Source organism: Anabas testudineus, chromosome 2 (genome assembly GCF_900324465.2).
Source record: "Anabas testudineus chromosome 2, fAnaTes1.2, whole genome shotgun sequence".
Taxonomy (NCBI): domain Eukaryota; kingdom Metazoa; phylum Chordata; class Actinopteri; order Anabantiformes; family Anabantidae; genus Anabas; species Anabas testudineus.
Window position 1 is genome coordinate 19,677,909 of NC_046611.1, and position 13,344 is coordinate 19,691,252.

General features: G+C 40.1%; 1 protein-coding gene across 6 annotated transcripts in view; it reads right to left on the reverse strand.

The window, feature by feature from the left end:
- abi1a (abl-interactor 1a) overlaps nt 1–12,835 on the reverse strand; it is a 39,283-nt gene extending 26,448 nt beyond the window's left edge. For 2 of the 6 annotated variants that reach the window (XM_026364190.1, XM_026364185.1), the window contains exons 1-2: nt 12,594–12,826; nt 2,059–2,226 (exon numbers count right to left, since the gene is read on the reverse strand). In XM_026364190.1, coding sequence (XP_026219975.1) covers nt 2,059–2,226; nt 12,594–12,710 — 285 coding nt within the window. In that variant the 5' untranslated portion in view covers nt 12,711–12,826. Of the gene's footprint in view, nt 1–2,058; nt 2,227–12,593 lie in introns of all 6 variants that reach the window. The other 4 variants (XM_026364188.1, XM_026364184.1, XM_026364187.1 and 1 more) reach the window with 4 other exon arrangements.
- Between the last annotated feature and the right edge of the window lie 509 nt (nt 12,836–13,344).

Genomic DNA, 13,344 nt, shown 5'->3' on the forward strand with positions numbered 1-13,344 from the left:
CCTGAGGAAATTCTTTTCTCTTCTAAAAACAGACCTCACAAGCTACAGGTTTTTCTCTTCATTACCCATTCAGCAGAATGCAACACTGGCCTTGAGGGCTGACGCTAATCTCATATCCATGTGTAGCAAGGGAAACATGATAATGATCCACCTCTGAACAGGACAGTAGAGAGCAATAAAACACACCCACTGCCTGCAAAGCTGACAGCCCTGCTTCTTTATTATTAAAACAGATATATGCTTCATTACAGCACACATTAAGACTTCCCCTCTCGCTTATCTATTAAAAAAACAGAATTGAGATAGAGAAGTTGTAAATGTGAAAAGGACGTCAGGCATTGTGTATTTCTAGTTTTTTGACTTATCCATTCTGCTAAGTCACTAACAATTCCCAGAGAAAAGCCAGGCAAATTAGAAAAAGATAAAGATCAGAGGAGCAGCGTGTTATTCCTGTAGCCACGATGATTATCAGCTGGAACAAGACGAGTTTCTTATTTTTCCCCCCAATTTTTGCTCTAGCTCAACTAGACTTTCCTGCATTTCTTGAAACTAAAGGAAAGGGAAACATGCTGATCTAACATGACACCACCTACCTCATCTTGGAGACTTAGCCAGGACTACACAAAATACACACGCATGCAGTTAAATGTGGCACAGGAAGGAAGTGTGGACTTTCATTGCAAGACAGGAGTTCACTTTTCACTTTGCAGAAATAGTTTTATGTGCTGATCTGAAGCCCCATGTCCAATCGTCTTTCATATGCTTTTCCAAAGTGGCCCCAGGGGTTGTCATGGAGATCGAGACAGGCAGTGGCACGGTGACCTCGGTATCGTCTTAATGCCATATGTCCGGATATTGGCTCAAAGCAGAGTAAATACACCTTTTTTGCTCTCTCTCTTGCCCGTCTTTGCTTTCTATCATCCATTTCCCTTTTCCTTACGCCTCCCTGTTTTCTCTCTCTCACTTCTTTCTCTCAAGCCCTCAAGTCTCACAAGTCCTCCTTTCCTCCATTAGACTGAAAATCTGACCTTCACTGTCTCCTCAAAGAATTTCTGGCACACTTAGCAAAGCTCAATCACAGGAAAAAACACAGATAGCCGTCACAGGAAAGACTAAACCAAAGGAACTGCTCCTTCCATTCCACACCCAATATCACCATTAAAACTTAGAGCATGTTGTCAATGAGACACAACCACATTATCATTTTTAACTGTTATTTTATATGTTTTGGATTCAGAGATGTGTTAGACGTGCTCCAGGTTTGGTGAATGCCTCTCCGGTTTAATCTATGAGATGCCACAGGGGTGTAGCTCTTTGTTTGATTTGTCTGAGCTCTTAATGCCTTCATTGGATGAGCGGCTGGATTTACCTGCACATGGCAGAGGCCTCATGCTATAGAGAGGAAGGGGTTGGGAAAGAAAATAAAGTTTATTTTTATAGAACTAGGGCTTTTGCTACACTTAACCCGATATTGTGTTTAGCAATATGGGGAAAATAATCCTCAATTGAGTTGTATGTAATTTCTGTATCTATTGTTATTATTGTGATTTTCATGTTAGATACTCTCACAACTTATTGGCTGTAGGCAATTTAATATCCTCATCATTGCCTAAGTTGATGAATCTGGCATCTATGAAGCCAATTTTTTCAGTCAAATAAGTAACAGAAATAAATAAATAAAATGATGAAAACAGGCCTCAGAAGATTGTGCTAAATATCTACACAGTATTGGCTACTGTTCATTGATAGTGAGATAGTATTAGCTGGCATTAGGGCTCCTGTTACACGTCACACTGGTTGTGTTAATTTGCTTTTCTTTTTTTTGTACATCGTTTTTGTGTATAATAAAACGGCAAACAGTACACCAGTCACTTAGCCAAACACACAGCTAGTCAGACACTTGGACAAGACCGATGAACCAATAAAAGGAACCATACAGAAGAGCTCGTGCTGTGTTTGAAAATAACCGAGTCAGTTAGTGTGAAAGTGAGAAGAGGGAAATGTGAGGCATCATTCTCCACAGCTGGTCTGTGGTGTGTATCTGTGTGTATTTCTGACCTGGGAGATGTGGTTGATGGAGGACTCCATGCGCCGCAGCTGCGAGGCCTGGATGTCCAGCAGCTGCAGTACATTGTTGGCTAAGGCATTGATCTGGTAGGCCACACTGGCCAGGGACTGGGTGGTGTAGGCTTTGGTCTCCTCCAGAGCTTTCCTTTTGTCCTGGGCCTGTGCATGAAAACGGATTAGAAAAAAAAGAGAGAGAGAGAGAGAAAAAAAAAAACACAACACGTTAAAAAAATGGAAGAGGAACCCAGTTACTGTTAGTATCATTCCACGTTTGTATCCATCTTCTAGCTGCGTATCCAGGTCAGGTTTGTGGTGGATTTGGGCCAACACAGCAGCCAAGACATCCACCTCCTACTCTCCACCCTCCCTAAACTCTCCTTCCCCTGATAACACATTCTCTCTGGAGGGATTTTAGATGATGTAACGCATCCTGCAGCAGCACTACTTCAAGAGTTTAAAAGCAGACTGCATTTTCCAAAGCTAAACAGATTTGAACACGGGATACTTGACTAACTGTAAGACGCTGGTTAAATACTGTCACTTCTGTATCACATTGCTAGTGTCAATTGAGCATTTATATAAAATGCTATATTGTATTAACATTTTAGATGTCTTTTCTTGAGTAGACTTAAATGTATTTCACACTGTATAAAGCAATTCTCAACGTGTATGCAGCACTTACTGCCTGTGGCCTTGCATGTTGTCTAAAATATGGCAATAAGTTTACACACTGGAAAGGTCATTAAGCTTTAGCATGTGACTATGTTTTCTTGGATACATGCAGACAGCAGAACGTGGCTGAAGTAGCAACAAAAACTAACTGTGCTACAATTTAGAAAGAAATACAAGTATATGCTTCTATAAGCAAAGAAATGAGTTCAATATTTTTTGTGGGAGCCTGCTGGCACAAAACATATAGCACATAGTATAACATAGTTGAGCTCACTGATGGGTAACTGGAAGGAGAAAAAAATAAATATAGATACAAGCTTCTGATGGACAATTCACTGCAATAGCATTCTTTGATTGTATCATCTTTAAAGGACAACACATTGACATTCAAGCTATTAAACCACAAAGTGAATAAACCAGACAAACTGTGGTAATGACACGTTATTTAGAGACACCTTGCATGAAACAGGCAGAGGCAGTTCGCTGAGCTGCAAACTGAGCCATCGTGTTTGATCTCTGTCGGCTCTTCCCAACACTACTCATTCATAAAGCTGAGCCCAGAGAGCTCAGCCTCGAGGGCTGACACTGGGCTTTGATAACAGGCTGCCGTAGCAGGGGGTAAGTGGTGGTAGCAAGAGGAGGAGATGATTATTGGAGGTAGTAATAAAGGGGGAAAAAAGAGCGTTTGATCCAAAGACGGACGAACAACCACGTCACTGCACATTTTATCACTGATTCCTCGTGGCAGCGAGTAACTAATACAGAAGCAATCCATACGGCTAAAAGCTCCTGACCTGGAGAGCTGCCGTGTTGGTTAGCCTGGGTCGGGAGAGGAGGTGACAGCGCTAGTGGTGTTTGTTTTAGCCAGAATCAGAGCAGCAGATGTGTTGCGCGATAACGGACTCAGGAAGGAGAGATTCCTCCTGAGGGCTCAGAGCAAAAGGCCATCTGTTGGAAGCACATAGTCATTCATGTGCACAAGCAGACACCCACTACTGACACTACAATATACAGTGTGGGAGATGGAGTAACAGCTGCAGAGAATATATAAAACAACTAAAACAAAAGAACAAAACATGCATTACGGCAATTTCTAAATTGCAAGAGGATACAGCTTTTGCTGTATAGGGACATGAGATTCCAAACAGATTACTGAGCAACATATGTTTGCCTGTGCACAACTGCTGGCCTACATAAGGCTGCAAATAAGAGATGGTGTTTACGATACTCAAAGGTCCAATCTATCTCAATATGTAGGAGAAAATGCATTGAAACAACAGTATAAGAAAAATATACTTCTATTTGCAATGCAAATGCTTTATTACAAAGTAAAGGTCCATTTCACCAATTTAACAGGTGAATTTCAAGTATTTTACACTTTTGTGTTAGGTCTTCTGTTTCTGAGAGAAAAAAAAAAGATGCCATCTCAGTTTCAACTTCAGACCTCAAATTTATTACAGAGAACCTTTGTTACAAATGAGAGCTCAGGAGGTAGATGTGTTTTTTATCCTCATTTAGAAAGAGTCTATAAAGGATACTAAAGATGCATTGCTAAAAATGTAAAATAATATTACCTGTCAATCATCAATCAATAGCATCTGTTTCCAACTTGAAGTCGTTAAAATAAGTGTATTATTAACAGTTAACCTAACTACTAACTGCAGTGATGTCAGATTATTTTTTTAAAAAGCCGATACACTGGACAGGGCTGGGACTCATTATACCTTTTTTCCTCTTTTCCTGGTTTACTTGAGATTAAATCCTAAACTTCTGTTAACTGTACAGCTGTTCAGAGCTGAAGTTGGCATGATCACTTGCCACAGCAAATTCTATTTTCTGTAGCTTCTTTTCATATCTTCTTAAACATCAGAATAAATAAACCAATTCATAAGAGACCTATTATACTGGGAAATTTTTCAGGATTCATTCTCTTGCATATTTTTTCTCTTGTATAAACCAACCCAAACTGTAATAGCTGCCAGAGCTGTGATGTGAGGTCAGTAGTGGGCGTTGGGAGGACAGATGTGACACTTGATTGCATTGCCACTGGCAGCATCTTAGAGCCTCCCGCTCTAGTTACATTCCCCATAGTTCCTTCTTTTCCTTCACTGCACAAATCCTCAAACTAACCACATTTGTTATTCAAATATCTAAGAAACTATACTTGTCATCACATCAAATTTCAACAGAAAAACAGAGTAGAAATTTAGAAAAATAGGCCAAACAGTATGGTTTGTCGAGAAAGAAACAAAGTTTACTCAGTACAAAAAGGTAAATACAAGCAGCACAAGAGAGCTGAGTATAAAGTAGTACACCAGAGCATGAGATTCAGAGAACGAGGAGCTTTAGCGCTCCTGGGGCACTTTATCTCATATTTCTGAGCTGAGTAATGACTTCGTGAAGGAGACTACAGCATATTCAGGCAGTAGTAGACAGGCTGCCAGCACCTCAGCTGGAGTTAAACAGGGAGAGGAATGCACAATGTGTGTGCTCACAGTAAACTTGAAGCTGGCAGCTAAGACAAGCTAGCTAATCAAACTCATATTTGAATGGAACAAAGAACAATGAAATAAAGAGCCAGTGTCATGATGTTTGGGAGAATTTTTTTTTTTAAATCTCCAAAAGGCAAATGAATGATTAACTGCAAATACCGTATGTAGGCAGTAGGCTGATAAAGTTAAGAACAATCAGGGAGTGGCAGTCTCGAGAATGGATTTGTTCCCTGGGAAGTTTCTAAAGCTCTGAGGCAATAACCTGGATAGGCATTTCCATCTCACTCCGTCAACCATCCAGTCTAGCAAGATAACGACCAACAACTGCCACCAAAGTGCAATCATGCTTTTTTTAAACAAGGTGGTGCACTGCTTTACTGGAAGGGCCTGGTAGCTGTACTGAGTCAAACTATGACCAAAGTATGACCAAAGAACGTACAACAGACTGAAGTAGCTTTTGCATGAACCAGAAGGACATTCTGAAAATTTACCACCAACTTGACATATTGCTATGTTAGCCTATCAGCACAGCTGGAAAGCCTCTGAGAAGCAGTGTGTATTTTAGGTTCTGTGTTGTATCTGGCAAAACTACCAAGAGAGATAAGGCTGTTTTCTAACTTCGTAAGGAGTGCTGCCTTTAGGCTTCTTGTGCCAGGTGGCACAAACCCCCTTGGTGAGCTGCAAGCATTGTGGCCAGTTTGCAGACCTGGCACCACTCTTTGTTGATTATTCACTCATTGGTCTGACCGAATTTCAAACTAAAAACACTTCCTCTGTCACTTCCTTCCAAAATGCAGCAATAAGAAGATAACCAAGGTATTTATAAAAATCAAAAGAATGTAAAAGCATGTTGAGCCCTGCACACATGAAGTATGACGTTACAGTCCTTTTAACAAAGACAAGTCACATTCAGCTTTGTGTGTTTTCAGCAGGGTACATGCTCTTTCACATGAAGCATCCTCAGCCCTTTACTCAACAACAAAACAACAACAACAAAAATAGACCTGAAGGCTCACATGGCATGGCATGGTTTGACGGCTTGCCACAAAAGTGGGGTAGAAGGGGCACCACACAGCAGACACGCACAGCGTCTATGTATTAACACGTCGCTGCTTCTTGGTGCTTGATAGCAAGCACAAATAATATGGCAAGATTTTGATGAAAGCACCGACTGCACATCACAGTGACATCACATGGGTGAGGGATACAAACTGGACATATGGTATATGGATAGCATTAAAATTAGTAAAGAGCTACATGCCAGTTTGAATTTGCTCACTTGGCCTGAGTCCCTCCCTGATGTTAGAAACTGTTCAAGGGTCAGAGGAGGTGTAGATGCCCCTCCACCCAGAAACGTAAGCAGAAGTACGAGCTGGATAAAATGAGTTTTCCTCCTGTTTGCAAGACATGACTAACAGAACATACTGCAGATGAAGGGAAGTGAGACAAAATGTCAGAATCCAAACTCAGGAGTGTTTCAACAATATTGTCCTAGACCATGACAAGTTCTGCATACTGTACAATAAAATAAAAAGCTTACATCAGTTTGTCTTACACTGAATGTTCAAACATGTATGAACATTTGACAGTAAAACAACATAAGACGGTGTGCAGCCTGGTCCTGGATTTGTACAGCTGACATGAACATTTGTGTTTATGTGCTTCCTCTTGTCTTGAGGGGAAAGACACAGAACAAAAAAAACTTTCAGGAATGTCTGGAATTCAGCAACATGTCATACATCTTCAAACATTCAAAGTACTGCTGAGGAGGTCTGCTACAGCCCACAGTGTCAGTCATGAGCTCAGAGGAACAAAAAACAAATGCACTGTAATGAAACTGACAAGGATTTATTTTTATATTGCAAAAACACCTCAGCTGGTTTGAAAACTATGGCAAATTCAGTATAGTCTAGGGCCGGTTGAGTGCACTGTAAATCCAACTGGAAGGTCGCAGAGCTCACATGGCACTTTGCCTCGTGTGATATATCGACCGCTGATTACTGCAGACTGGACGGAGTGAGATAAGTGAGACAGGAGGCAGCTTAGAGCCAATGCTCTGTGGGTTGTTGTATTGATGTGACTGACATCTAGCAGCTGACTGGGAATAAAGGTAGAGCCAATGAATATTACAAGAGTGACAAGAGTTTAGGATCTGACGGTGTTACGCAAGACATTTCACGATCATTTAGTTCCTTCCTTCTGCTACAGCTCACAGTGGTATATAACAAAACTAATGGAAGGTAAAACCCAATGGGGACTTGAAAGAGACTGTAGCAATACATTATCTGAAAATGGGTCCTGGTTTCAGCAGTTATGGTCACAATGCCTTTAAAAATCTGCTACTTCTCTACTATGGCAGCTTGATGGCAAAAGTTCAATCAGGCACGGCGTCCTTTTGTCAACTATCATTATCATTTAACTCAGCATCTCAATTGCACATCATTGGGAAATGAGATTGATGAGCACAATGCTGATTAGGACTAGTACAGCGGGTACTTGACATAGTTCAACAAGGATAACATTTCAAAAGAAAAGTAACAGTCCTTTAAATTATGAAACCCTTAGAATCTGAAGCCACCTGAGGAGACAAGACAGTGAAAGTGACACTAGAACGTGTAAAGAATAAAGGCAGCCTACAGACAAAACAACTTCAAACCCTCCTTGAGGCAAGTCTTTGCTCTTTCAAAAAACTCAGTTGTACGATCGGTGAATTCATAATTTCTTCACCTGCAGCAAGACAGATGGAGGCTGACTGAAAGGCCATAAGGTCTACCTGACCTTGAAGAACTGCCAGCATGCAATTAAATATTCAGAAAGAGACACAAAGGGGCAAAAGAAAAGTTTGCACATGGAGAAAACTCATTAACCTTCCTTGGGTGACTTGGTAATTGGTTCATCCAAGTAGAAAGACTGTTCTGTGGCTAACACTGTATACCGATAGGATAAATAAAAAAATAAAATAAAAACAAAAGCATTCAGGCAGTTATAGGGGATTTAAGTCTTGCTAGTTTATGGTACCATAGAAAAGGTTTGGATTGATAATTCACTTAAAAAAACAAACTATCAATCTAAATTCTACATGAATCCAGCTAAAAGCCGACTATTTAAGCCTGAAACAATGATGCCAGTACATCAAATTTCAAAACTCCTACTTTTTCACTAGACAATGACAGATCATTCCAACGGTGTGAACGAAACCAGTTTCAGTGAGCTGAAGGGGAGGAGTGACAGGTGGTCTTAAGGATGAATGGGCCTTGCTGGTAGGCTGAGAGCCGCTAGGCCTCTCCACACAGCAAGCAAAACCAGGCCACTCCAGAAAGAGAGAGCGAGAGAGAAAGAAGGACAGTAAAAGAGGACTCAGAGTAACCCAGAGAGACATAGCTGTGTTAAAAAAAACACCATATTTATCACCTTCAGGTAAGCCTGGCTATCATCCAGGGGAAAATGCACGAGTTCTCCTGGGAAAACAGCCCAGAGAAGGTACAGCAAGGTTATAAGACCAGGACGTAACTCGGACATCTCTCTCTATGTCAAAGTTATAATCGACTGCCAAGACTCTCAAGTGTGATGCTCTCTGCATGGATTACAACATAACAGCTCACAATTTAGGAGCAGTCTGACCTTTCTATTTAAATCATAAATGCATAAGTGGGCATCATGCCGACTCAGCAGGAAATGTCACATGCCCCGAGCTTGCAACACAAAGTTTGATCCAGCTTGTGACCCCTTGGTTTGCAACATCTCACTTACACTTCTCTATTCCCCGTCTACCGTCTAGTAAACAGAGACCGCTTTTTTTTTGGCTTGAATTTTATTTGAGAAGTCCTCATATCACAAAAACAATATTTTTCTGACAATATTATTTCACCCAGCTAAATTAATCAGACGTAGCAAAGCTTGTTTGTTTGTTAAGACAAACAATGCAGCCTTTTCTGAAGCCTACATGGATTTATCCTGCCATCAAGGCTCGGTGACCCACATTGCATCTGCGTCCTTGTCATAGAGGTTAAACAGGATGCCGACTTGCATCAATGAAAAAAGAGCATGAACAAAATATGCACTCAGTTTAACAGTTGTGCAAGAAATGCTCCTTCATAAAAGGTGATCATTTTCATTTTTCGTTCAAACTGTTTTAGATAGACGTACATTAAACTGAGTCATGTAGTTAGTGGTGCTGTTTAATTGTAGATAAATGTTTCTGTTATTTATATACATGTATGATCATTTGACTATACCATTGATATTTATATCACTGAAGCGCAACACACAGAAAACCCCTTTCACATCCTGATAAATTGATTTCACTGTGATATCAAGACCCCACAGTAATCTCTGTGCAAGAGTCATTAATGTGAAAGGGTGTTTTTGGCTCTATTATTAAGCTACTTCCTGCCACACAGAGAAAAAACATTTCCAGGGAGCCGATCTTCAGAGTCAGCAGGCCAAACAGGAAACATAACTCTGACCTGTCAGTGTGTCATAGCCAATGCACACATTTCAAAACACTCTCTTGGACAAAAGTCACTATCAAGTTGAGAAAGTAAGGCAGCAACATGACAGCTAAAAAGAGTCTTCACTATTAGTTTCAGCTTGCTGAGCTGCACCACAGTCCACAGTGAACAGTCACGACACCAAAGCCTCCATGACAAGAACAGAGAGAGAGAAGAAGAGGGGATGGAAATGTGAAGGAGGAGTGCTGAAAGGACGAGCTGATTCAAGCTGAGGCATGTTGATGTGTGCGTGTTTCAGCTGGGAGTGCACAGTTTTATGTGTGTGTGTGTGTACAGAAAGCAAGAGAGAGGGAGTATCTTCAGCAGACAGCAAGGGCTTATGAAAAGTGCACTGTTAGTCTGACACTCGCTTCACACAGAGCTCGCAACATGTGCTGAAAGCTTAAAATCCTCCTTTTTATGTCAGCACTTTAAACAAGGTGCTCTGCAAAACAAAATTACAACAGAATCGTAAATCAGACACATGAAACACAATCTGTCATAAGGTTTAGTTAAAGTTAGAACATCAAATTGTGTATATTGGCTTGTCAGCCTCATCCAAATCTACTGTACTCTTTATCTAAGGCTACATTATAGTAACAAGTTAGGATTTTGTTTTGTGCATTTCCATTCCACATTTTAAGTCATTACTTTCATCTTAGTGGAGATTAAGTCCCACAGTGATTTACTGGTGTTTCTTTAGGAGCTTATTCCATTTACAATACATGCTTTTTGGTGTCAAAGTGCTCTGATTTTCAGACCACACTCAGACACCCTTAGACACTTAGAAAATCCTGTTTTCCATTTCTCAAAAGTCAAATCTGACAAATCTGAAAAGGCAGCGACACCAACTAGATATTGGTTTATATTTTTTGTCATTTTCATATAAAAAAACTCAATTTTAAAGACTAATTGTCTTTATTATGGGCAAGTATGAGTTAATTTGAAAATATTCAAATACCAATAATGTGCCAACACAACATATTTTATTTATTTTCCATTTACCTACAAGCACCATAGTTCTGTCAAACAACCCACAATTTCTCCTGCATAAAACAGTAAAACATCTGAAAAACATAGGTCAGGAACTGACTGATGATCAGTTCTGACATTCAGTCTTAGCTTTCTGTATTTTAGACTTGATTCTTGGTGCCAAGGACACATTTCATTATGTTTGATATCAAACCTCATAAATGTGCAAATCCTCGCCATATTAGCATCAAAGAAAAGAAACTGAGTATCAGCAAAAAAAAGTACAGGCCATTTGGCAGCCCGTAGCTCCAGTACTGACCTTCAAAAGTTGCTCATACTTTCATGCTTTCAAAAAACCTAACTAGAGAGTAAACAAAATCCCTTATCATTAGTGAATGAGTGTATCTAAAATGTGCCACTGTGGAAATCACTGTGTCATATTTCATCCTATTCACAGCTAACCGTGGTGCAACAAGGAAATCCCCACACTCTGTAACTAAACCAAGATGATTAATAAAGGGCACAAAAGAAACACTCTTTTAAAAGTGGTTGGGGAAATATGTGTAGGGGCTTAAATGAGACAGGGATGTAAAAGCTCCCGTTTGCAGTGTTTCGAGCCTTGGCCAACAACGGCAAATTACTCGAGAACAAGGAAGAAAACAAAATTCACAGGGAGTCCTCTGGGAGTACAGCTGGAGTGGACACACCCTCTGGAGCTGATATGGTGGGTTGTTTTCCTGTTGAAAAATGTTTCCTCACTACCGCTGTCTGTCACTCAAGCTCTTCTCAAAAGAGAAGAGCTTTTTTATATAGTTGTGGTTTACCCCAGATGTTACTGTGTTAAAATTAAAAGGACAAAAGCCATCGGTTAGCTTCAGACTGTGAAACTGCTAGACTTTATGAGCAACATTTATCTAGATTAAGTCATAAATGCGACATAAACACATTCATTCACACAAGATGTAGCTGCTGCTGCTTCACCTAGAAGAAGAATTGAACTAGAAGACAGATGGGCTGTTTCTTCTCATTGGAGAGAGGAGATAAAGAGAAACTGTGCTCCCACAATAAGTTGAGAATCAAAAAAAATAAATAAATAAATCAATAACCTTTATTGACTTACAATGGCTTTGCATTCCTTCCAGCATAGTAGCAAGCCTGCACACCCAGCTGAATTATGTTCAACAAGCTCATCTCTCCAATAAAGTCTAAACATGACAAAACACAGGCTGCACAGCATGCATGGACCTCTATGCATACATGAAGTCTCAATGTGGTTATTTATAATATTTTTAATGCTTTACAAGTGTGCAACGACTAAAGCAATCCGCTGACATTATGGCATTTGCACTGAGCGCTTACAAGTCCATAATGTGGGCAATATACGTCCCCTGTAAAATTCCTGTAGCATCCCAACAGAGACCTAAAGCGTTTAGTGGTAATAAATGGTGCGTTTAATGACCTTACGGGGTGTAATGGACTTCTGCGTTATCATAAAGTTCACATGGACTTACAGAAAGTTGTAGCGTGAAATTTTAGTTTACCGCTGTATAAATCTGGGTCAAATCACAACCGGACTCGACTAGAGTAACTTCGTTCATGACGTTTTACAATAAAATCTCTTTTTTTTTTTAAAAAAAAAAAACAGCTGTTCGGTGACCCGCTGGGAAACACACAGGCCTCCCTATCAGCAGCGAGAGTGGGAGCAGATTTGAACCCAGTGAAATTATAATAATAATATATTAAAAAAAAAAAAAAAAAGTAGACACACCCTCTGTGTAAACGGAATAAACCTGGACGAGAACCAGCTCTCTAAGGCTGGAGTCCAGTTAGTTTCGCCACATTTCCTGTGTCCCAACAGCCATTCAATCCCCAGCTCCCAGCGACAAAAGGCGGCTCTTACCTGGACATAGTTGTTCTCGCAGTAGTCCGCTACTCTGGTCAGGTTCTGGTAACTCTCCACAAGCGCTCTCTTGCCGGCCGGAATCTCTTCCTCTAACAGCATTTGTAGCTCTGCCATCTTACATCTCTCCACAGAGGCTCCCTTCCCTTTGACTGAACCTGAAAACAGCCACCAGCTCCGCTCGACAGAGGGGAAAAAACTCCTCCGGCTGCTTTTGTGGGATTCCTGCCCTCGCTTTGGCGTAACCACCAAGACAAAGATCGTGTGCGCTGAGCAGGAGGAGTCACCCGAGAGCGACTGAAATAACAAGTGCTAGGGCTGCAAGCTAACAAGTAATAATAATAATAATTCACTACATAAACGCAGGTGTTTTTTTTTTTATTGATACGTTCACGCCTGAACATGTATTTACAAGAGCGTTACAGTAAACTACTAATTTTTCTTTTCTTTTTTTTAAGATTGAATTTATTTACCTTCTAAATATTTAGCTTTCTTTGTTTTAACTTATTTTGTTGATTAAGTGGTAACTGTTTTATTTCAGCATTTAGTTGAATCATATTACAACATTGATATACTTTCTATAAAACTAAACTAATAACTTTTCTCGCGAATCTTAATAAAATGTTGGCCCTACAGAAAGTAGAAAAAATAAAATATTTATTATGTTGAATTTTGTAACTGTCCGTTTCTTTGAAAAAAAAAAAGTGCATCCAATAAGTCCTTCTCAAACACATCTATAAATAAATCTATG